Source organism: Coregonus clupeaformis, chromosome 13, assembly GCF_020615455.1.
Source record: "Coregonus clupeaformis isolate EN_2021a chromosome 13, ASM2061545v1, whole genome shotgun sequence".
In the NCBI taxonomy this organism is placed as follows: Eukaryota; Metazoa; Chordata; class Actinopteri; order Salmoniformes; family Salmonidae; genus Coregonus; species Coregonus clupeaformis.
The window spans coordinates 18867293-18891799 of NC_059204.1; the positions used below are offsets into that span (position 1 = coordinate 18867293).

Consider the following 24507-nt stretch of genomic DNA (forward strand, 5'->3'; position numbering starts at 1 on the left):
TCAGGCAGATCTGAACACAATCAGACCACAAAGCAACTTTTGTGCGTCTAGACCCGTCTTTTCAATGCGAGCTTCGTATTCTGATAGCAGAAGTCGCATGTAAGTGTCAAGTGTAGACACGACCAGAGAGCGTTGTTTCGCTCACTCGGATGCTTTATCTGAGATTGATGCGTCTTTCTGTTGGTGTGCGTCGTGGTCAAATAAATGATCAATATTTCAATATTTTATTTGGACGGGCAAGGAGGTACGGTAGGGCGGGCCAGGCCCCCTAAGGCCCTCCCATAATGCCGTCCCTGCATGGCTCCCAAAGTTTTTATACTTATTCTCGGTAATACCAATTACCCCACGAAGACATTCTTTAATAACCTTTTACTGCAGTGGGCTAAATCAGAGTCACACAGTGTTTCTTGGTAATCTTAAACAAATCTACTTTGAAACAAAAGTATACAACAAACACACATGGTTATGGTCTTAAAAAAAAGAAGACACCTGCACCATGTCAGATATAGAGTATAATTTTGGGTTTGCATCCCAATATTACATTTTATATAGATCACAGAAGACTGAAATATAACAAAACTGTTTGACATAGAAACAGCTTTTTAAAAACTTTTTTAAAAATGTTGATTAATTCTGAAATTCTGAAATATATTAATAACATTCCACCCATGAGGCTACTAGGTCATTTGACTGCAGGAAAGGGCTACAAAAGCATACTCGGTCATAACAGACTTCATATGGGCAAATAAAACTCATAAAATAAAAAGGAAAGTATTACATCTTCCTAAGTCTGAGGGTGGTTTTAACCTTCCAGACTTGGAATTGTATCAACTCGCCACCCAAGGCTTTTACTTGCGACATATAGTTAAATGCACTAAAGAGGAACAATGGGTACATAATGAAGATGCGCATACTCATCCCTCCGAATATTTTTATGTGTCTATTTTCAAAGGATAAAGCTAAGAACATTAACAACTTCATAGTTAAGAACATTATAACAACATGGAAGAAAATGAAACGTATTCTACAAGAACCAATATCACTCCCTAAAAACACAACCCTATGGAACAATCCTTGGATAGCTTTCCAGAATTCATCGATAAATTGGTCCACATGGAAAACTAAAGGCATAAAAAACGTAAATGACTTGATAATAGGAAATAAATGTATTTCCATGACAGCTTTAAAAAGCAATTTTGGATTGACCAATGTAGATATTTTCAAGTACATCCAACTTAAAAGTTTTATATCACGAAATTTCAATTTGAAATCTTTTGGACATCAGAACAATCGTGATGGAATCCTATTTGAGTCAGAAAAGGATATTCACATGATAGGTAAACTATACAAAGAGCTCTCCAAGGATGTCAGGGACAAGATTGTAGACCTATACAAGGCTGGATGGGCTACAAGACCCTCGCCAAGCAGCTTGGTGAGAAGGTGACAACAGTTGGTGCGATTATTCGCAAATGGAAGAAACACAAAAGAACTGTCAATCTCCCTCGGCCTGGGGCTCCATGCAAGATCTCACCTCTTGGAGTTGCAATGATCATGAGGACGGTGAGGAATCAGCCAAGAACTACACGGGAGGATCTTGTCAATGATCTCAAGGCAGCTGGGACCATAGTCACCAAGAAAACAATTAGTAACACACTACGCCGTGAAGGACTGAAATCCTGCAGCGCCAGCAAGGTCCCCCTGCTCAAGAAAGCACATATACAGGGCCGTCTGAAGTTTGCCAATGAACATCTGAATGATTCAGAGGAGAACTGGGTGAAAGTGTTGTGGTCAGATGAGACCAAAATGGAGCTCTTTGGCATCAACTCAACTCGCCGTGTTTGGAGGAGGAGGAATGCTGCCTATGACCCCAAGAACACCATCCCCACCGTCAAACATGGAGGTGGAAACACTATGCTTTGGGGGTGTTTTTCTGCTAAGGGGACAGGACAACTTCACCGCATCAAAGGGACGATATACGGGGCCATGTACCGTGAAATCTTGGGTTTCCCTCAGCCAGGGCATTGAACATGGGTTGTGGATGGGTATTCCAGCATGACAATGACCCAAAACACACGGCCAAGGCAACAAAGGAGTGGCTCAAGAAGAAGCACATTAAGGTCCTGGAGTGGCCTAGCCAGTCTCCAGACCTTAATCCCAGAGAAAATCTGTTGAGGGAGCTGAAGGTTCGAGTTGCCAAACGTCAGCCTTGAAACCTTAATGACTTGGAGAAGATCTGCAAAGAGGAGTGGAACAAAATCCCTCCTGAGATGTGTGCAAACCTGGTGGCCAACTACAAGAAACGTCTGACCTCTGTGATTGCCAACAAGGGTTTTGCCGCCATGTACTAAGTCATGTTTTGCAGAGGGGTCAAATACTTATTTCCCTCATTAAAATACAAATAAATGTATAACATTTTTGACATGCGTTTTTTCTGGATTTTGTTGTTGTTATTCTGTCTCTCACTGTTCAAATAAACCTACCATTAAAATTATAGACTGATCATGTCTTTGTCAGTGGGCAAACGTACAAAATATAATATAATACATACTTTTTTCCCTCACTGTATGTATATACTGTATTCTATTCTATAATATTCTACTGTATCTTAGTCCATGCCGCTCTGTTATTGCTTGTCCATATATGTATATATTCTTAAATTCCATTCCTTACTAGATTTCTGTGTATTGGGTATATGTTGTGAAATTGTTAAATATTACTTGTTAGATATTACTGCACTGTCGGAGCTAGAAGCACAAGCATTTCGCTACACCCGCAATAACATCTGCTAAACACGTTTATGTGACAAATACAATTTGATTTGATGTGATTTGGTTGGACAATACTTTTCTCGTCAATCATTTTCAAAAAACGTATACTTAAAAACTGGAAATTAACACAATGGAAAGGTCAAATGCTTTTTATCTAAAAATTGAAATTGCATGGGCGAGGGAGAGAAACAAAATGGTGCACTTTAAGGCCATGTGGCGTAGAGTGATTGGGGCGCTGGAGATGTGTGTGTGTGCTAGTCTTCAGGGCAGGTGTGATGTAGTTGATGTTTGTATGATGTTGTAGTTTGTATGTGTATGTTTTATATTGTTTATAAAATATAAAATACGTTTCCTTTAGTTGAAACTCTATATAAACTATATTCGACTACCTCGAATATAAAGTTGGTATTTTCAAATAAACTACAAAATACAACTATTTTCTGTCCAGGTCTGTTGGTTTGAATACCTTTCTTGTAGATGGCGTCTACTCCCTTCCCCATCTTCTCCTTATTGTTGGTGTCTACGTCCATGTAGGGGAAGACTCGGGCCTGGTAGGTCCACAGGTAGTCGTTGGAACCAAAGAAGTGCACAGGGAACTCTCCTACGTTGTGTCTCATACGTAGGATGTTCTCCGGAATGTTCTTGGGATGGCTGACCTCCGCAGGCCACCACCTAGACAGAGGATAGGAAGGGAAAAGACGATATGAATAAGAAAAGAAAATGGGTCACGGCCCATGGCAGAAAAACACTACCATTTTGCAACCACTGCCATATTGTGAATAGAAATGCAGATGTATTTTGGTTCTCAGTACCTTGGTTGTTTAGTAATGTCAGAACACTTCAGAGTTAGGATACTTTAGCATTGGGAACGTGGTTTAGGCAGGGGAGAACTTTTACTAATATGCTGGATGCCAATCTGTTTCTGCTTTAGCCAACTTGTTGTTGTTTTGCCAAACCAATGCTGAGCCAGTAAGGTTGGTACCCAGGCGGCTGTACTGACCTGTATCGGCCCACTTTGACCCACAGGATGTCCTTATAGTGGGGCTTCTTCCCGGCCAGGCAGTCGTTGCAGAACCAACTGCCCTCAGGCATGTCGATGTTCAGACACTCCTGGTGGAAGGCAGCAGGACACGACTCACAGCACAGCAGACTGCCCCCTGGAGCATGGGAGAGGAATAACAGTTTGGCTACTGAACTGGTCTACGGGATTGAAAACACACAGGAGTAAACAGAGATGTAACTGGGCTCTAGTATATAAAAACGCTGATCACGTGTTCTGCGAAAATTGGACCCTGATCATGTAATGTACATTACATAATAGGTATGAATTTACTGAGTGTATCTATGCATATCTGACTCTAACAACCCAACATATGTGGAGGCCGGCGTACCTTCGGAGCAGACAAAGCACCAGCTGACGTTGACGTGTTCATGGTTGCGGATGCCCCTGCGGGGGGTGAAGTGGTTGGGACACAGGAAGCTGTTGTTGGCCAGGACCACACTGCCCGCTGCCATGCAGTAGTCATTGGCATGGTACGCCACAGGGCAGCGCACACAGCGCGTCAGACGACCTACAGGACACACAACACAGGGGAGACGGGCAGAATGAGCTGTTAGTTAGAATATCTGGTATACATTTACTTCCCACAGCTCACTTCAATTAGTTTGTCTTTCTATCATGGTGTTTAAATGAACTGAATTGCTTGTGCAACAAATTATTTTAGCACAAACACATGCAGAAATGTTTCTGTTTACTAACTCCAACATCATCCTTTCTCCTGTGGAGTTACCAAGATAAGGTGATTGCAATTGAACCAAACTAAACTGAACTGTGCTAGGTGAAGCAGAGCAGCACCCACCTTTGGAGATGGAGGGGTTGACAGGGTTGGTTATGAAGCAGGACAGACAGACGTGGAGAGAGCAGCGGAAGCCCCGGTGCAGTGGGGCAGCGGGAGCTTGGTTGGCTATACACTCTCCATGGTAGAACTTCCCACACACTGGGATCATACAGCGCTTCACGTCCTCCCCGGGCTTCTTACACGCAAAACAGGTGTGGACACCTAACAACAAACACATCAGCTTTAATCAACTGATTTGCTTTTACTAGCCAGAGAGAATGATTGATGCTAGGATGAGAGGATGACAGGGGAGAGAATCAGCAAAATAGCGTATGAAACAATCAGAGAGAACACTGATAAGTCTATATGCAACTAATAATAGTCTTTCCATAATTTTGTCTGAGCAGGAATGGGGCTTAAAAACATGACACTAGCTACTGTAGGTTTCCATCCAATTGGCGACAGATTTTCATGTGAATATTCTAAAATCCTCATAAAAACAATATGCGCATTTTCCCAGCAGAGATGTGTTTCCATCAAATTGACTTGTTTCAGATAAAAGGCTGTCCGTGATGACGTAGTGCACATAAAAATACCTTTTGCGGTTAAATTCCCGAATAACAAATACAAGTTAAAATGGGTTTCCATCGCATTTTCAACTCTACTGATGGTTTTCTCATTAATAAATGTTGCGTTATATGGCGAGTGTGCCCACTCTGGTGTTGGCACGTATAGCCTACATGATGAGATTATTATGGACAAAAGAGCGAGATTATTTTTATTTGTCAAATGGCAGCCAAGTATCGATGATCATGTCACCAGAATAAGACCCTCAATATTTATTGGAAAGGAGCATCAAGATCATCACCTTGGATAACATGTGTGAAATGCTTGATAATGACTGGTTTTCATCAGGCTTCTCACTCAAGAGAAAGCTTCAAACTGTAACCAGTGCCTGCAACCTGGTTCAGGTTATCAGTCAACCTACCAGGGTAGTTACAAACAGTACAGGATTAAATCATCAACAAGTATTGATCATATCTTTACTAATGCTGCAGAGATTTGTTTGAAAGCAGTATCCAAATCCATTGGATGTAGTGATCACAATATAGTAGCCATATCTAGGAAAGCCAAAGTTCCAAAGGCTGGGCCTAATATTGCATATAAGAGGTCATACAATAAGTTTTGTTGTGATTCCTATGTTGTTGATGTAAATAATATATGTTGGTCTGTGGTGTGTAATGAGAAGCAGACATACACTGCACTTGACGCATTTATGAAATTGCTTATTCCAGTTACTAATAAGCATGCACCCATTAAGAAAATGACTGTAAAAACGGTTAAATCCCTGTGGATTGATGATGAAATTGAAAAATTGTATGGTTGAGAGGGATGAGGCAAAAGGAAAGGCAAATAAGTCTGGCTGCACAACCGATTGGCAAACGTATTGCAAATTGAGAAATCATGTGACTAAACTGAATAAAAAGAAGAAGAAACAACACTATGAAACAAGGATAAATGACATAAAGAATGATAGTAGAAAGCTTTGGAGCACCTTAAATGAAATGTTGGGAAAAAAGGCAAACTCATTCATTGAATCAGATGGCTAATTCATCACAAAACCAACTGATATTGCAAACTACTTTAATAATTTTTTCATTGGCAAAATTAGCAAACTTAGGCATGATATGCCAGCAACAATTGCTGACACTACACATCCAAGTATATCTGACCAAATTATGAAAGACAAGCATTGTAATTTTGAATTCCGTAAAGTGAGTGTGGAAGAGGTGAAAAAATTATTGTTGTCTAATAACAATGACAAGCCACTGGGGTCTGACAACTTGGATGGAAAATTACTGAGGATAATAGCGGACGATATTGCCACTCCTATTTGCCATATTTTCAATTTAAGCATACTAGAATGTGTGTGCCACAAGGCTTGGAGGGAAGCAAAAGTCATTCTGCTACCTAAGAATAGTAGATTGGCTGAGAGAAATTGATGATACAAATATTGTGGGGGCTGTTTTGTTAGACTTCAGTGCGGCTTTTGACATTATTGATCATAGTCTGCTGCTGGAAAAACGTATGTGTTATGGCTTTACACCCCCTGCTATAATGTGGATAAAGAGTTACTTGTCTAGAGCATGTAGAGCATGGCGCTTGCAACGCCAGGGTTATGGGTTCGATTCCCACGGGGGGCCAGTATGAAAAATGTATGCACTCACTAACTATATGTCGCTCTGGATAAGAGCGTCTGCTAAATGACTAAAATGTAAAATGTAAACACAGAGGGTGTTCTTTAATGGAAGCCTCTCCAACTTAATCCAGGTAGAATCAGGAATTCCCCAGGGCAGCTGTTTAGGCCCCTTACTTTTTTCCATCTTTACTAACGACTTGAGTAAAGCCAGTGTGTCTATGTATGCGGATGACTCAACACTATACACGTCAGCTGCTACAGCAACTGAAATAACTGCAACACTTAATAAAGAGTTGCAGTTAGTTTCGGAATGGGTGGCAAGGAATAAGTTAGTCCTAAATATTTCCAAAACTAAAACCATTGTATTTGGGTCAAATCATTCACTAAACCCTAAACCTCAACTACATCTCATAATGAATAATGTGGAAATTGAGCAAGTTGAGGTGACTAAACTGTCATGGTCAAAGCATATTGATACAACAGTAGCTAAGATGGGGAGAAGTATGTCCATGAGCTCTGTTCTGCCTTCTTAACAACACTATCAACAAGGCAGGTCCTACAGGCCCTAGTTTTGTCGCACCTAGACTACTGTTCAGTAGTGTGGTCAGGTGCCACAAGGAGGGACTTGGGAAGATTACAGTTTGCTCAGAACAGGGCAGCACGGCTGGCCCTTAAAAGTACACGGAGAGCTAACATTAATGACATGCATGTTAGTCTCTCCTGGCTTAGAGTGGAAGAGAGATTGACTTCATCACTGCTTGTTTTTTAAAGAGGTGTAGACAAGCTGAATGTACCAAGCTGTCTGTTTGGAATGCTGGCACACAGCTCGGACACACATACCTACCCTACGAGACATGCCACCAGAGGTCTCTTCACAGTCCCCAAGTCCAGAACAGTCTATGGGAAACGCACAGTACTACATAGAGCCATAACTACATGGAACTCTATTCCACATCAGGTAACTCAGTCAAGCAGTAAAATCAGATTTACAAAACAGATAAAACTACACTTTATGGAACAGTGCGGACTGTGAAGAGACACACACACACACACACAGGCACACACTCAGCATTCGCAAACACATGCTAACACGCACTCTACACAAACACAATTTAATATTGTTATTTTGCTGTATTATTGATTTTGTATTATCAATATGTTATGGTAGAGTAGTGTGTAATAAGGTGTTGTGTTATGTATTGTTTTATTGTATGTAAATTGTGGTTGGACCCCAGGAAGAGTAGCTGCTGCATTGGCAGCCGCTAATGGGGATCCGTAATAAATACAAATACCTCCCTGTGAAGTTCATCATAACTTATCTCATCTGTTGCCTAATAAACTGCATGCTTTCCCGACGAGTCGTAGTGGGAGGATAATAATAATATGCCATTTAGCAGACGCTTTTATCCAAAGCGACTTACAGTCATGCGTGCATACATTTTTGCGTATGGGTGGTCCCGGGGATCGAACCCACTACCTTGGCATTACAAGCGCCGTGCTCTACCAGCTGAGCTACAGAGGACCACACAGGATCACACAACATGTCATCGCGTGACTCCAAGTTTACTTCGATATGATGGTTATTATATTAATATTTGCGCACTAAAAGCAGTTCTACTGACATGTCTCGCATAATTCATTTTACAGACACAAAAAGTTCCCACTTTTCTGGCGTATTTAGTTTTGTCAACATTTGAACATTTTACCGAAAAATGTGCTGTTTCCATCAGACCTGTCATTACATTTTTTATCCGACATGTACTATACTCCCATAAAAAGGTTGGATGGAAACCTGGTTAATGAGTATAGAGTGGTTGTGTTTTTACAGAATATGTGCTTGACCCACCAGACTTGCACTCCTGGCAGATGAACTTCCCTATAGGAGGCTCTGTGAGGCCGATACACTGGAGGTGGAAGGCCCCACAACACTGGCCCTCACACAGCAGCAGCTCCCCAGTCTTCTCACACACCTACCATAAACATTTAGACAACATTACAGCAACATTTACACAACTATCTGAAACAATGAGCAAAGAGCAAATACAGTCAGTCCATAATCACGTATTGCACATTAAAACAACATAAGGTAACCACTCATACATTGGTGATGTGAGGCCTACTCACCTGACACACATTCTCCTTCAATGAGGCAGCGCCCCCTCTGTCCCCTATGATCTTCTTATTGGGGGAGAGTGTATCATCGCACAGTGAAGACTCCTCCCTCATGGATGAAAAGCTGTCATCCAAACTGGATGTAAAACCCTGAGGAGCAAAGAAAATGAAAATCAGCAGGAGAGTTCAAACACTAACACGATTCCATGTAGAAACATTTTAAATGTTATTAAAATGATTAGATAATTATTGAGTAATGTCTATTTTACCATGTACTTTCTATGTTATTATCGGGTCAAACATGGACCATAAAATATAGCTCGAGATTTGACCTCTGGATCTAGGGTGTCCCTCCCATCGTCATGGAGATCAGTTTCCTCAGTGGGGGGCGTGGTGACATCACAGTCTGACCCGCTCTCCAGGCTGCTCGGGGGGCAGGGTGCAGGGGTGCAGGGTGTAAATGTGGAGGGTGCAGGGGTGGCTGTCGTAGGTGGCTTGATCTTTGATTTAGAGGAGAGTTGTCCAGAGCCTGGGAACAAAAACAGTCAAGTCAACTTTGACCCCAAGACCAATCAGCCCTTTGAATTGACAATCATTAAGTAAATGACAGCAGTATGACAAAGAATTGTGATAAACAGTGTATAGTCTCAAATGTCTTGATGGAATTTCCATACTCATCTTACTCAAAAGTGAGAAAGACTCTTAAAAAGTGTGTAATGTGGGTAGTTTGAGGGAGATCCTTCCTGTGTAGACTGACCTGAATGAACAGCATGACTTGATAAGATGGTCTTCAGGGACTTGACCTGTAATAGATAATTAACCAGTCAACCCCTGTTTTAAGGCCTTCCTTACTGTGAAAATCAATGGAACCATCAGATACCAAAAATCCTTAATGAGCAAAGCACAACCATTCCCTAACACATCCATACCCTCTTTTTTGGAATTGTGGCAGCCTCCATAATCTTCGGAGTTGGTTTCCTCTGTCTCTTATGGATGGTTTCCAAGTATGGAATGTCACCTGCCACAAGACAACAGTGTTACTATGGACCTTTACACACATCTGGGATAATGACTACTACTACAGAGGAGTAATGTAATAAAAACAGCAATTCCTTGGTTTCACGGCACATTGCATTGTGAAACCTTTTTGTAATTTTATGCAATCCAACCAAAGTATTCATTTGATATGTAAATAGTTTCTTACCAACATTCTTCGTCAGACCGTCACTCAACAGCGAAGGGGGCGGGATTAGAGTATCTATGGACAGGATAGGTGCATCCTGAGGGGGAGTGTTCTCTATTGGGGGAGGGGCTTGTCCAGTGGGGGTCTTGGATGGTTCGTCTGGGGGCAGAGTTTGTATTTCAGGAAGTGGGTTCAGAGGGGCATGGTCATGTGTGGTTTTCCCTGATGGTAGGGGATCTGGTTTGTTGCTGTTGGAATGTGCCACCTGGAAAAACATGAAGAGGATATAGAGCTGGGATCATAATACAAAACCCTGAAAATCCAAGAGATGTAATATGTTTGAGTGATCTACCTTTCCCAAAGACTGGAGGGGCTTTTTCTGTTTCTTCCTTGTGGAGATTACCTGACCGTACTCTTCTGTCCATTCTATGAGTCTTTTGCTTGGTTTTCGAATTCGTTTATGTGCTGTTGAAGATAAGTGTGCAAAAAGTATGACTATGCCACACATGTAAAATCATTACATTTCATGATCTACAGAAGATCATGGCCCTGCATCGGACACTTTTACTTCATAGACGTTGATATTTTCATTATGACTCCAGAAGCAAAGTTAAAGCATTGATCAGTAATTATCTCCTTTGGGATACCCTTCTGTCAAACCAAGGAAATAACAAAAACTCTTATTTACCTGTGGGAGCCTCCTGGCCTTCCCCAGTACTTTGTGTAGTGTTTGAAGAGATTGTAGCAGGGATAGTCTGCTGGTCCAACACTGTCTTTGGCTGAAAGGACACTGATGGTTCTACACCACCCTGCTCCAAATGCACCATGTTCTGTAGTCTCTCATTCGTTAGCCTACTGCAGCCCTCCCCCACCCCCCCTAATATCTCTAAATCCTGGTCAAACTTCTCCCAAGAATTGCTCGGAAGGTGGTGCGAGGCCTCCATCCCAAGGTAGCCAGGTCCAGGAGACCTCTTACCACAAGGCACTTTTCCATTCGGTTTCTTTTTTGTCCCGGACGAGCCTCTCTTTTTGGCTAGCCTTTTCACACCCTGGTTTGTGCTGCCTTCAAGTTGTGGAATTTCTACCTTCAGAGAAGACTTGGGTTTGACCTTGGTTTTGCTCTTGCCTTGTTGACTTTTGCTGAGACTCGGGCCTTGACCGAGTGACTCCTCTCCCAGTAAGGGTGGAATCACGGAAGGCTCCTCTTTTACATGGGCACTGGGTGGTCCGATTTCTAGCTCCAAGGGAGTTCCATCTTTCTCCCTGGTATCGTGCATGTCCTTCAGCAGCATGAGGAAAGTACTGAACGTGTAGTTAGTGTCTGGTTTAAAAGACACAGGTTTCCCATCACCCTCACTTGATTCCAGGGACTTGAAGGATAACTCTTTAATGTCTTTGAAGGCGTCCATGGGAGAGAAGCATGGCGAGGAACAGGAGGAGATGTCAGACACACAGTTATTTTTCTTTGCCTTCCCAGAAGTCAGAGGTATGAAGTCCACAGGCATCTGGGATATCAAGAAGCCCTCATCTTCAGTCTTAACCTCTGCTTCAAAGTCCTTCAACCTGGTGAACTTTGAGGAGGACCAATTTGGCAAAGCAGTGATCTGATTATCATTGTCAACCTTTAAAGGTTTGTCCTCTGTATCACAGTCTGTTTTGGTCTCTGGTTTATCAGAAGGAGTGTTTGTGGAAGATGACACCTCCTCCTCTGTCTTGGTGATTGGAAGGAAACAGCCAGGCTTTGGGCTGAAGAACAGATTCTGTTTCCGCTCTGCTAACTCCATAGCTTTAAGAGCTCTGGTCATCAGGCGGTTGCTAGCTGGCAGATGTGCAAGCTGCTTGCGCAGGGCCTTCGACTCATCAGGGAGCTCGGGCACACTTGAGACTGGAGTCTTCAACTGATCAACAGGACATTCTTTGACTGTTACGCTATACCCTGGAGTCTTCAACTGATCAGCAGGGTGTTCTTTGACTATTACACTGGACACTGGAGTCTTCAACTGATCAATAGAGCATTCCTTGATGGCCGCACTGGACACTTGAGTCTTTCTGTTGACAGCAGCTGCAGTTTGAGTCTTTTTCTTGCAGGGGCCCTTGCTGAAGGCACTGTGGTTAGATAAGGAGGCGGTAGTGTTGAGTCGCCTGTCTTTTCCTGGTTTGCTGAACCACAGTCGACTGTGTCCTTCAGGATGCTTCTTCACCTCTTTTACTACTGGAACTGAGGGCTGAGTCTGAGCGGGCTTGGATTGACGCTCAAGTGCTTTAGGACACAAAATATTGGGGATAGAGTCAAGGTCCGAATACGGACATTCTTTTATGTCCCCCTCTGGCTTGTCAGTGCTGTCAAATGTTGTTTTGGTGTTCAAGCACTCATTTATAGATTTAAATGCTTTACTTGGCTTCTTCTTGCTTTGAGGCTTCTTGGAAGTGCTTCCTTTTGTTGGGGAATGTTTACTGTGTGGTGACAGAGTTCCATTTGTTAAGTTGCTTGGTGCAGGGTGTATACAGTTGGGTGGATTGGAAGGGGTAGTTGGAAGAGCCTTGCCCTCTTTTTCTGATGTGGACACATCATAGAGGGTTGTAGATATGGAGTCAGGTATAGAGACACCCATTTTGGGTCGCTCTGGGAGGACAGATTCTGCTTCAGCCACACTGGTTTTCCAAGATGCATTAAACCTCTTGGGTATCTATGAAGGCAAATAAAGCTTTTCTGTAATCACAAATGTTTGTATTTTTAGATACATTCAGTTAAAACATGATTCATTATTGTCCAACATATACAAAAGCTGTGCCACATAATTACAATGTATTTGTAGTCTTCGTCCCTTTGCCTTCCTCTCCTGCGCAGCAAGGGGAGCTGTTCGAACTCAAAGCCTCCATTAAATGTGTGTATAGCTTTCCCTGTGACCCAGGCCAGTTCCACAGGCTGCCCAAAGGTCCTGATGTGGTACTGCCGACAAGGCCTGTCACTGGGCTCTGCAACATCATCACACAGGAGCAAAGCACCAAGGCCACTTGGTATTAGTGTTTGTAGATTTTATATTAATTTAACCTTTATCACAGATATAACATATATTTTGCAAGAGCATGATATGAAAAGTGGAATGCGAAACACAAGACTTCCATGGTAGTGCAAATCTGTTCAACAAGATCAGCTCAAACCAAACAATGGCTTGTTAAAATAATATCAAGGACCAGGGCATACCTTTCATTTTGTTGTAGGTTCCCTGTAGTGGGTCAACGGTCACCTCACAAGGCCACCAGGGTCTTCGGTTGAACTTTGCCCATATAACTTCACCCTCTAAAAACTTTACAGGTGGAAAGGACTTCTTCTTTGGGCTGCCCATCTGTTGACAGACACCAAATAAGTCAATATTTAAATTACTTCAAGACATGTTTCAAAAGGTTTAAAAATCATGTTATGTATTACATTACTATATCAGAATTTACATGCTCATTTAAATATGCAAATATGTCTGTAAAAATTGGGTCAAAATCTTTATCTTCAAACATATACAAGCATTCCAATATTTTCCAAGACTATATGTTGCTGATTGGCCAGGACCACAGTCATGATACATCTACAACCAATCTGGTTGCTATTGAAGTGTATTAGGAGGTAAATTAGGTTAGGTAAAGTTTAACCTCGTCCCCAGTCTCGAATTGCTGGCGCATGAGAGAGCCGGCGTGAATAGGTAAAGTTAAATCCTTGCAACTCTATTCTAATTTTCACCAGATGCAACATAGTGCAAACCGATATTATATAATCAACTATCTTTTAAAATATTTAAGAAATGTTTTTTAAACACTCTAAATGCATATATCAGCTCTGTGCACACTCTCTGGCCTAGATGTCAGTCAACTTTACTAACGGGTGATTCCTCACGAAACTATATAGAATAAAACCGACCATGATTTGAGGGATTTTCCCTCAATTAAATCCATAGAAGGGTTCTTTGGAGGAAGGATTGTTGACATACAGTATATTTAACATTTGTATCTTAAAGAATAATTGAGACATAATTAATTAATTAAAAGTTGGAATATTTGTGACATTTTGACCTTACCCAGGTGTATGGTGTCATATGAAGCTTTACCACTTGCTCTGTAATATGAGTAGTATTTTGATTTCAATAACAATTTTCTTACATTCATTTATGAATATTGAAAATATAAATATTTTGATTTGGCAAAAAAATTTAATATATATTGTTGAACATAATAAACTCCACGGGCATTGAAAGTTCCAGAGTGGGATCTCTTCTACTTTTAGAGTTATGATCCAATTTGTAAGCATTACCAACACAGTGAATGTGAAAATGGATTTAAAATGTTCGCCCTCTGCTCATGAATTGCAGGATGTGCAATTAAACAAGGAGGGCTGTGGTTACATTGCCTACTATGGCAATTTCTCTGTATAAAATGGGCAATAACTTTAAAACCAGCAGAGATCCCACTCTTGAACTTTGATATGCCCGTAGAACATATTATGTTCAACAATATATTAAAACATTTGCCAAATCAAATATGGTTTATTTTCAATATTCATGTTGATATGTTTCAATATTCATAAATGAATGTAAGACATTTTTTCTTAAAATCAAAATACTACTCATATTACAGAGCAAGCGGTAAAGCTTCATATGACACCATTTTTTGCTTTGTAGGACATACAGATGAAACATTAAGGAGTCTTAAAGGAGGCCTGGGTGGTATGCTTTTAGATACAAATGTCAAATATATGTCAAGAATCCTTCCTCTAACGAACCCTTCTATGGATTACATTTTGTGAATATCCAAAAAATCATGGTCATTTTTTGTTCTAGTTTAATGAGGAATCACCCTATCAACTGATCATGCAAACATCCCAGAGAATAAACAAAGCTCTGGATATGGGCTGACTAATGACGTTTCTCTGTGCAGATCTTTTATTGATTGCAAAAGGTAGAACTATTGACTATAATTTACCATGAGATGCTGGCGTATACTGAGCCAAACAGGAACTGAATGACATGGATCCTCTCCGGCTACAGTATGAGGAGCTTATCTATTATAGAGGAAGTGACCTTGCTTGACCTTTCTGGCTAATTAACCAGAATTTAGGCCTCTCACTATCTTCATTAACATTTCACATACAATCAAAACCCATAAGCTTGACAATTTATGTTGCACAGTAAAACAGGTGATATGGACTGACAAGGAAGTACCTAGGCCAGAACTGTGACATACAGGATTTAAATATGAGGGCTGTTGGGTACTGTATGATGTTGCTGTGAATAGCCATGTTATGTAAAAGGTCAGTAGTAGGACTTGCCATTGCAGGCCCAGAGGGGCTATTCCCAAGAGAGAGCGGCTCACAGTCACTCCCCCAGTCCTCGTTTGACCCATCATGTGCTGTAAATGGGGGGACACCAGGGGACTGCAAGCCTTTACCCACAGACAGCCCTGGCTCCGGTATATTTTTGACCTTCAAGTTTAAAAATCCAGGAAGAGGTTCAGGTGACTTTCCAACCTTTCTCTGTCTGTCTGTCAGAGGTAAAGCTATATCCTCATCATCCTCTGCATCATCATCATCATCATCAAACAAAGTGGACTCAAAATGCAGGTAGCCATTCGCAAAGGGGCTGTTGCTATCCAGTGAGAAGGCTGGACTGGGTGGGTCAGAGAAGCAACAGTCACTCTTCTTCTCCACACTAAGATTAGTCTTACTGGTGTCTGTGTCTCTGCTGCCTGGCTGGGGAGGTGTGAGGGCCAAGGAATTTACAGCATTCCGGGTATGCGAGTCTTCCCTGGAGCCCTGGGAGGCCCTCTCCCCGACTCCAGGTAGGACCAGGTCCGGGTGGCTGACCATGGTGGTCAGGTGCTGTAGCCTTCCCAGAGGGCTGTAGGAGGAAGATAGGTCCTTGATGAACCCATAGGTGGATGTAGATTTGAGGGCAGGGGCGGTGGACAGCTGCATGGCATGTGGAGGGTCTAGTCTTGAATTGCGGTTATGGTGCTTTGAGCAGGGGGAGACAGGGTCATTGGGGGCAGAGGTCAATGTTAGGTCAGAGCAGCAGGCCTGAGCATCTTTGATGGGCAGTTCATAGGGCCGACTCATGCTGCCATGGCTCCATCCTAAACATAAAAATAAAACAGAAATAGGTTTAAAAAATTGATAGCAACTTTAATTGCATGGATTTGCAATTATTGATCACATACACTTTGTTGTCTATAATGATAGTCTATTTATTGTAAGCTATCAAAGAGCATGGCAAAATAGTTAATGATAAAAAGTTATAATCTATTATTATTACTGAGCTTCAGTATCTATGAAAGTGTGAGATGGTTATCTTGCCCCACCTCAAAAAAAGGTGAAGAATGAAAATAGGTATAAGGCAGCCACAATATCGTCATCATTCCAATCCTCGACCCCGCCAAGAACGTAGAATCATGTTCAAATTAGACCAGCATAACTGTAATGACACGCTGTCCTGCCCAGCGACAACGAAGGGTTAAATTTATTTAAAAGGCTGATGTAGAAATCGCGAATGCCCATGAATAAAATGGACAGCTCTTGACAGCGCCTGTCGCCTGTGCATCAACTCTGTGTGCCATGGCTCACGAGGCACCAGAGATAGTGCATAGCTGGCACGCTACAATACAGTATGGACACACAAGTTCACACAGCCACACATTCGTACAGACTTACATCGACAGATGTCTACTGTACATACACAATCACGGAATGTTTCAACAAAAAAACGCGGATATCAATGATATGCCGCAATAATCTTACCATTGAAATGTCCGTCACCGCAAAAACAACTGTCAACCCTTTAATTTATATAGTTAAATGTGCTGTTTCCCAATTTTTTGTGAAAGCGGATGAGGAGAATCCCAGTAGCAGCAATACTAGGCCAGGATCCTGTGGACATCCACTGTCTCTACTTGCGATAGCTGTTACTCCACCGGCGGCCCCTTCAAAAGATAAATATATGCATGCATTTCACTTACTGAGAGAACCACCCCCTTACAGCGACATATCATACTGTGCTATACGTTTCTAATCCCTTGTTACCTCATATTCAATGCATATTATAATAAATGATTACTATTTCCTAGCTGTCGACCTGCCCCTTGCAGCCCCTGACTGCCCGTGTCTGTCTATAAGAGCAAACCAATCGTCACTACCTCCCAACCTCCAGCATGAAGTATTGCTGAGGCTTTGAGTGCCACCAAAAATCATAAAGATATGTGGGATGGAAAAAAGACGCATATATTCCTATCTACTGGTCCAATCCTCGCTTAATTATCACATTAATTTCCAATTACTCTCTTTCACATTAATCACTAATGACATGCGTGCCATTTTCTCAACTTGTGCCAACAATGGCATCATATCATACCCCAAATGGAAACCTCATGCGCTTTTTAAATTATAGGATTATGTCTTCATTTAAATGCATTGTAATATAGGCTATACCCGGAAAACAGATGGCTTCCTTTCCTTTAGACGAGTTGCAAAGCCTTATTTCCTCTGTTCACCGGGTCCTTCAAAATGGAGTCTGTTCACAAAAAACAGGCCACAAAGTGTTAAAATATGCTCGATATAAAGTTCACATCAAAGCGCACATAATTTAACCGCTATTACGCAGACGTTTCCAATCCATCCAAAACATTCAAAAGCCTCAATGCAAAGCTACATTAATTTTCAAACCTTCGAAGAAACCACTTTCCACAATAATATTTAGTGTAAGCTATTTAGTGTATAGGCTATCATATGACAGGTTACAGATGAAAGACTCACGACGGGAAACTGTAACTAGTGTGTGTAGGGGGACAGTGTGCCATAACGCTAATTTCAATAATGAATCCATCTTGCCCTGAACATCAAAATATGGTTTTAATGACGTATTGGCTTATTTGTGTGGATTGTTGCAAATGAAATGATACAATGGTAGACACCGTGGATAGGCAGTGTGCTGTAAAGCACCAATAATAAGCCTCTGAAAGTACACATCTAGGGGGGGTCCTAGATAAATACACAACCATCAAATATGCAAAGCTATTAATCAAATAACAGTGCTGTATTTCGAAAAGGCAAGATATGTATTCACACTCTCCATAAGACGAATATGCGATATTTTTCGTCGAGTGGAAAAACTGAAGCCTACGGAAGAACTGCGCTGCCTGCTCAGCCTCGCTCGCATGAGCCTGGAGGGAGAGAGGGCCTGCAGTGTACCGCACACACACAGTCAAAACAGCGCCCCGACAGATCAAACACATTCATGCGTCTCAAAGCCCTAATAAACCCATCTTTCTTTCGTTTTTAGACAGATTTGTAACGTGAAAAATACCATAACATGATTTAAAGCCTATCTATTTACATATCCGTCAAGAAATCGAGTTGAAGTAAACTGTTGAATCATCATCTTGTTATGTGAAGTGTGTTCCTCTATGCTGTGCTGTGTCTGCGCAGTTCGTAATGTCGGCAGTCAGTCATAACATCAAACAATGGTGGTTAGAGACAGCAGCACTTGAGTTGCACAAGACTCAGCTATATGTACCACTCTATTCTTATCTCCTTTTACACCACATGCTTACCTGTCATGCCTGGTTTATAGACCTGTGCTCATCTACCTCTACCCAAGCTGTGTTTTCACTATTCACCACTACAATGTGGACCCTTAGGAGTATCTTACCTGTACACAAGTCTCCATCATGTCTTCTTGTGGCAGAGTGATTGACAAGCCCATTATAAAATATTTCACTGTCCATTAGCCTACTTACTGACAATGATGTCACTTATGTTAATAGCTCTGTCCATGACATGACTATAATGTATTTCAGTAATTTGTCAGTCTTCATACTCATACTTTATTTGGTAACACTTTACTTGAATAAACTCTCTGTCAAAAGGGCTACATTACACTGTTAGGCCTATAACACTGTTATAACACTGCCATTTGTTATAAACAGTAGTCAGCTTATGATTTATGATGACATATGCCATGATCAGCTAATTGGCTAGGTTTAAAATTACCCAACTGTCTTAGCTAATTAATGTTGTCATGGCCGTTAATTACATATATCATGTATTTTTATAACAGTGTTATGTAGCCCTTATGATTGAAAGTTAATGTAAAGTTTAATACTTTGTTCAATACACTACTAAAAGTATAGAAAACAGTAATTGGCCCATTGATAATTTGAGGTCAGTGGGTCAATCAGATCTAACCCTACATGACCTCTAACCCTACAGCTATTGGTGGTGAATAAAAAAAACCTGGAAACTTAAGTAAACAACTAAGTCATGATGCATTGATTATACATAACACAACATCATGATTGTGTGTGTGTAGTTGTGTAACTGCAAAATATAACTTTTTACAGTATTTACTGGTTAATTTAGGTTTCGTGCTCTGAGGATGATGACAGTCAACCCTTCAAATCCACTGTGACACTGTCACCTTAATGAAGATGCCACACCCCTCTCTACCCACCATCACCTTCAAATCAAATCAAACCAAACTGCTTATGAGTTATGACTCATCTGGCACAAAAACAGAAACTGTCCTTATTTCTAATAAATGAGATGTCTCAGAGGAGTGACAGTTTCTATTTCTGTCATCTCATCTATCACATTGCTACTAGTGTCTTCAAACAAAACAACCTCTCTTTCTCCTGAATAAGAATGAGTGCTTCAGCTGAGCCATTGGAGGATAATACCATACAGTGTTCCTCAAGCAGAAACGTATTCAGGTGGGGAAGGAAGAGGGCAGAACAACCAAAAGTACAGTAACATGTTTTTGTGTGTGGAAATCAAATCAAAATGATCATGATGCATGCATTGCACTATCATCATTGTCTGTTTGTGCGGTGGATGCAGCATTGAGTTAAAGCCCTGGTTGGTATACTCACAGGCTCGCGCCAGGCTCTGTTGTTGAAAGCCAGAGAGAGAGAGAAGGAGGAAAGAAGGGTGGAGGGAGGGAGGCTGTTTCCAGCGGCCCTGGGAACAGGAACAAGGCTGCCCCTTAGTGGCACGCCATTCCTCCCCCCTCCCACCTGCAGCATTATGTATGAGACAGGAGCCAATTGGCTCAGAGGATATGCAGCTGGACATGGCTACACCCAGTTATTAAAGACATTAGAATGAAGAGGGCCTAAGAAAGCCCTACAACTCCAAGTCTTAATTATTTAAACATCCAGTGCAATATAATTAATCTTTAGATTAGATCATTTAAAAAACGTTTTTGCACTTTAACAATATGTTGGTTACATAGAAAGCACTATATTTCCTCTCTATAACGTGTTTACAGTAAATGACACAATTATAATACGATTTCTACTACATTGACAAAATAAAACCTGTCTTTGTGCACCCCAAAAAAGAAATAGAAACTAGAAGAACTGGCATACTGTACTTGTATGGCATTTGTATGGCATATAACTCAGGTCACAAAAAAATAATTGGATTCAAGTGTGGCGGTCAAATGTCCCAGACATTCATTCGGTTGTCACTAGTTAACACAGTCACAAAATCTAAATAGGCTATTTCATAAAAAATTCATGAAAACCAAAATGTGCTTTTTGGTCTTCATTTAAGACTAGGATTAGGCATAACGTTAGCAGCATGGTTAAGGTTGGGGTTAAGGTAAGGGTTAGGTAAGGGTTAGGTTTAAAATCAGACTTTAAGAAGATACATTATAGAAATGGGCGGGATTTTGCCATAACTATGTCTATTATATTGACAAGAAAGTTAACGAACTGCTCTAACAATGGAAATACATGTCCTCAAAGATGGAAGGCAGGTGGGAGGAGGCGATATCAGGTGGGAACATTCTAGCCAATGAGAGGGCAGATGCGTATGAATAGGTCATAGAGATAGATAGAGGACTCATCTTTGTATCTGTGCCATTATAAATCAAAATCAAATCAAATCAATTCAAATTTTATTTGTCACATACACATATTTAGCAGATGTTATTGCGGGTGTAGCGAAATGCTTGTGTTTCTGGCTCCAACAGTGCACTAGTATGTAACAATTCACAACAATACACACAATACACATTTACATTTTACATTTTAGTCATTTAGCAGACGCTCTTATCCAGAGCGACTTACAGTTAGTGAGTGCATACATTTTTCATACACACAAATCTAAAAGTAGAAGAATGGAATTAAGAAATATATATATATTAGGACGAGCAATGTCGGAGTGGCCTAGACTAAAATACAGTAAAATAGAATAGAATACAATATATACATATGAGATGAGTAAAGCAAAAATATGTAAACATTATTAAAGTGGCTAGTGTTCCATTATTAAAGTGACCAGTGATTCCAAGTTTATGTATATAGGGCAGCAGCCTCTAAGGTGCAGTGTTGCGTAACCGGGGGGAAGCCGATTAGTGATGGCTATTTAACAGTCTGATGGCCTTGAGATAGAAGCTGTTTTTCAGTCTCTCTGTCCCAGCTTTGATGCACCTGTACTGACCTCGCCTTCTGGATGATAGCGGGGTGAACAGGCCGTGGCTCGGGTGGTTGTTGTCCTTAATGATCTTTTTGGCTTTCACGTGACATCGGGTGCTGTAAGTGTCCTGGAGGGCAGGTAGTTTAATCCCGGTGATGAGTTGGGCAGACCACACCCCCCTCTGGAGAGCCCTGTGATTGCGGGCGGTGCAGTTGCACCGCCTGCACCAGGCGGTGATACAGCCCGACAGGATACTCTCAATTGTACATCTGTAAAAGTTTGTGAGGGTTTTAGGTGCCAAGCCAAATTTCTTCAGCCTCCTGAGGTTGAAGAGACGCTGTTGCGCCTTCTTCACCACACTGTCTGTGTGGGTGGACCATTTCAGATCGTCAGTGATGTGTACGCCGAGGAACTTGAAGCTTTCCACCTTCTCCACTGCGGTCCCGTTGATGTGGATAGGGGCGTGCTCCTCCTGCTGTTTCCTGAAGTCCACGATCAGCTCTTTTGTTTTGTTGACGTTGATTGAGAGGTTATTTTCCTGGCACCACTCTCCCAGGGCCCTCACCTCGTCCTTGTTGGCTGTCTCGTCATTGTTGGTAATCAGGCCTACCACCATTGTGTCGTCTGCAAACTTGATGATTGAGTTGGAGGCGTGCGTGGCCACGCAGTCGTGAGTGAACAGGGAGTACAGGAGGGGGCTGAGCATGCACCCTTGTGGGGCCCCTGTGTTGAGGATCAGCGAAGTGGTGTTGTTTCCTACCTTCACCACCTGGGGGCGGCCCGTCAGGAAGTCCAGGACCCAGTTGCACAGGGCGGGGTTCAGACCCAGGGCCCCGAGCTTAATGGTGAGCTTGGAGGGTACTATGGTGTTGAATGCTGAGCTATAGTCAATTAACAGCATTCTTACATAGGTATTCCTCTTGTCCAGATGGGATAGGGCCGTGTGCAATGCGATGGCGATTGCATCGTCTGTGGATCTATTGGGGTGGTAAGCAAATTGAAGTGGGTCTAGGGTGTCAGGTAAGATAGAGGTGATATGATCCTTAACTAGCCTCTCAAAGCACTTCATGATGACAGAAGTGAGTGCTACGGGGCAATAGTCATTTAGTTCAGTTACCTTTGCTTTCTTGGGTACAGAAACAATGGTGGACATCTTGAAGCAAGTGGGGACAGCAGACTGGGATAGGGAGAGATTGGATATGTCCGTAAACACTCCAGCCAGCTGGTCTGCGCATGCTCTGACGACGCGGCTGAATGTGACTGATGCGCCATTGAGGCTACATCCATTTTAAAGTAGTCAATTTTCTTCTTCTTCAATGGTACAACTCATTGGAATCCCCACCCAGTTGACTACTTTAAAATGGTGGAAGCCCTCAATTAGTACATTTACATGCTCACTAATAGTTAAATATTAAACTGATTATGGCAGTAGGGCGAGTATGGAAATAGCCATGTAAACACATCTTAATTGGTGTAAGGTAAAAATTGAAATAAGCTTACACCGATTAAAACACCTGGTTTTCTGAGCAATCTTTTGAATTATTAGGAAATATAAACAGTTTAATCAGGTTCCAGCGATGTATTTGATCTGCACATGTGCCAGCACCAGTAGCGCAAGCCTCCCTCTTATGCACGAGTGAAGTGAGTTCGGGAAAAATGTAAGTATGCATCTTACAAATAGTTTTCACATACAAACTTTATATGTCCAAACTCAGAATCAAATAGGTTTTGCAAAAATAACATGGTCACTGTGGTAGAATGTTTATGTTGATTGGCGATTTTCTGCATCAGCAAAAGTCCCATCAGGCAGCCTGATTTCAGAGGTGTACATCAGTAGAGGCTGGTGGGCGGAGCTATAGGAGGACAGGCTCATTGTAATGGCTGGAATGTAATTCATGGAATGGAGTCAAACATGTGGTTTCCATATGTTTGATGTGTTTGATACCGTTCTATTGATTCCATTCCAGCCATTACAATGAGCCCGTCCTCCTATAGCTCCTCCCACCAGCCTCCTCTGGTGTCCATGTAAACAGGATTATAAGGGAAATCATTCTTCTTGCAAAGCATGTAAACATTTTAAACGAACTATTATAGTAATCTGACTATCCACCATAATCGTATTTTTGTGTACATGTAACCATGCTCATTGGCAATATCCACTCTAAAATTAATTATATCAATGATGGGTCCTCTATCTATCTCTATGAAAACAAGCACACCTCTGATATAATGTTGTTTTTTTCAAAGTTGCGAAATGCCACGTGCTTCCACTTATATCGGGCATTTGTAACAACCTAACCATTAAGAAACGTCTATTTGATCCAATAAGCCTCTTAGCAAATTAGCAGTTACATCTTTTGTTGACCAAATTCGGCACTCTCCGTAGCATGCGTAAAAATGCATTCTCATTGACCTCCATACAAAAATTCCTCACTTCGTGGGCTTATTTTCGTGGAGAGATTTTGGGCAGTGAAACCTCTCGCTTCGCCTCTTCCTCTCTGGCTGTACTGACGACTCTATCGGGCCTGCTGCCAGGCGCCAATGCACAACTCACTCCTTACTCCATCTAGTGGTCACATATAAGCTTGACCTCTGCCACCCAAAGCGACTTTTATTGTTTTAGTAGGCCCTAATGGGCTCTATAAGGGATGAATAGATATGGCTTTGTTCAGTAAAAACAAAAGCATTCAATATGATATTATCACATTAGCATAATGAATGTAAAGATAATTAGAGGTACAGTAATGGTAAATATTTAGACATTTAAAATATAATTTACTGATTAACCATTAACATTGACCTACAGTATGTTGAATCTTGGGCCTTCATTGAAAACATTTGAAATAAACCTGTGGTGGCATAATTCTACCACCAAGGGGCAGCACAACAAGTTTCAAGTTTTTAATGTCACATGGACAAGTACAGTGAAATGCCTTTCTTGCAAACTCAAA

General features: G+C 41.6%; 1 protein-coding gene across 1 annotated transcript in view; it reads right to left on the minus strand.

Moving 5' to 3' along the window:
- Positions 1–17659, minus strand: part of LOC121578879 (histone-lysine N-methyltransferase NSD2) — a gene marked incomplete at its 3' end in the record, with an annotated part of 42623 nt that extends 24964 nt beyond the window's left edge. The window contains exons 1-16 of the mRNA XM_045224617.1: positions 17567–17659; positions 15416–16218; positions 13307–13448; positions 12905–13077; positions 10790–12788; positions 10454–10566; positions 10123–10366; positions 9848–9936; positions 9676–9721; positions 9251–9447; positions 8931–9068; positions 8653–8776; positions 4628–4828; positions 4160–4339; positions 3769–3925; positions 3235–3440 (exon numbers count right to left, since the gene is read on the minus strand). Coding sequence (XP_045080552.1) covers positions 3235–3440; positions 3769–3925; positions 4160–4339; positions 4628–4828; positions 8653–8776; positions 8931–9068; positions 9251–9447; positions 9676–9721; positions 9848–9936; positions 10123–10366; positions 10454–10566; positions 10790–12788; positions 12905–13077; positions 13307–13448; positions 15416–16201 — 4795 coding nt within the window. The remainder of the gene's footprint in view (positions 1–3234; positions 3441–3768; positions 3926–4159; positions 4340–4627; positions 4829–8652; positions 8777–8930; positions 9069–9250; positions 9448–9675; positions 9722–9847; positions 9937–10122; positions 10367–10453; positions 10567–10789; positions 12789–12904; positions 13078–13306; positions 13449–15415; positions 16219–17566) is intronic.
- Between the last annotated feature and the right edge of the window lie 6848 nt (positions 17660–24507).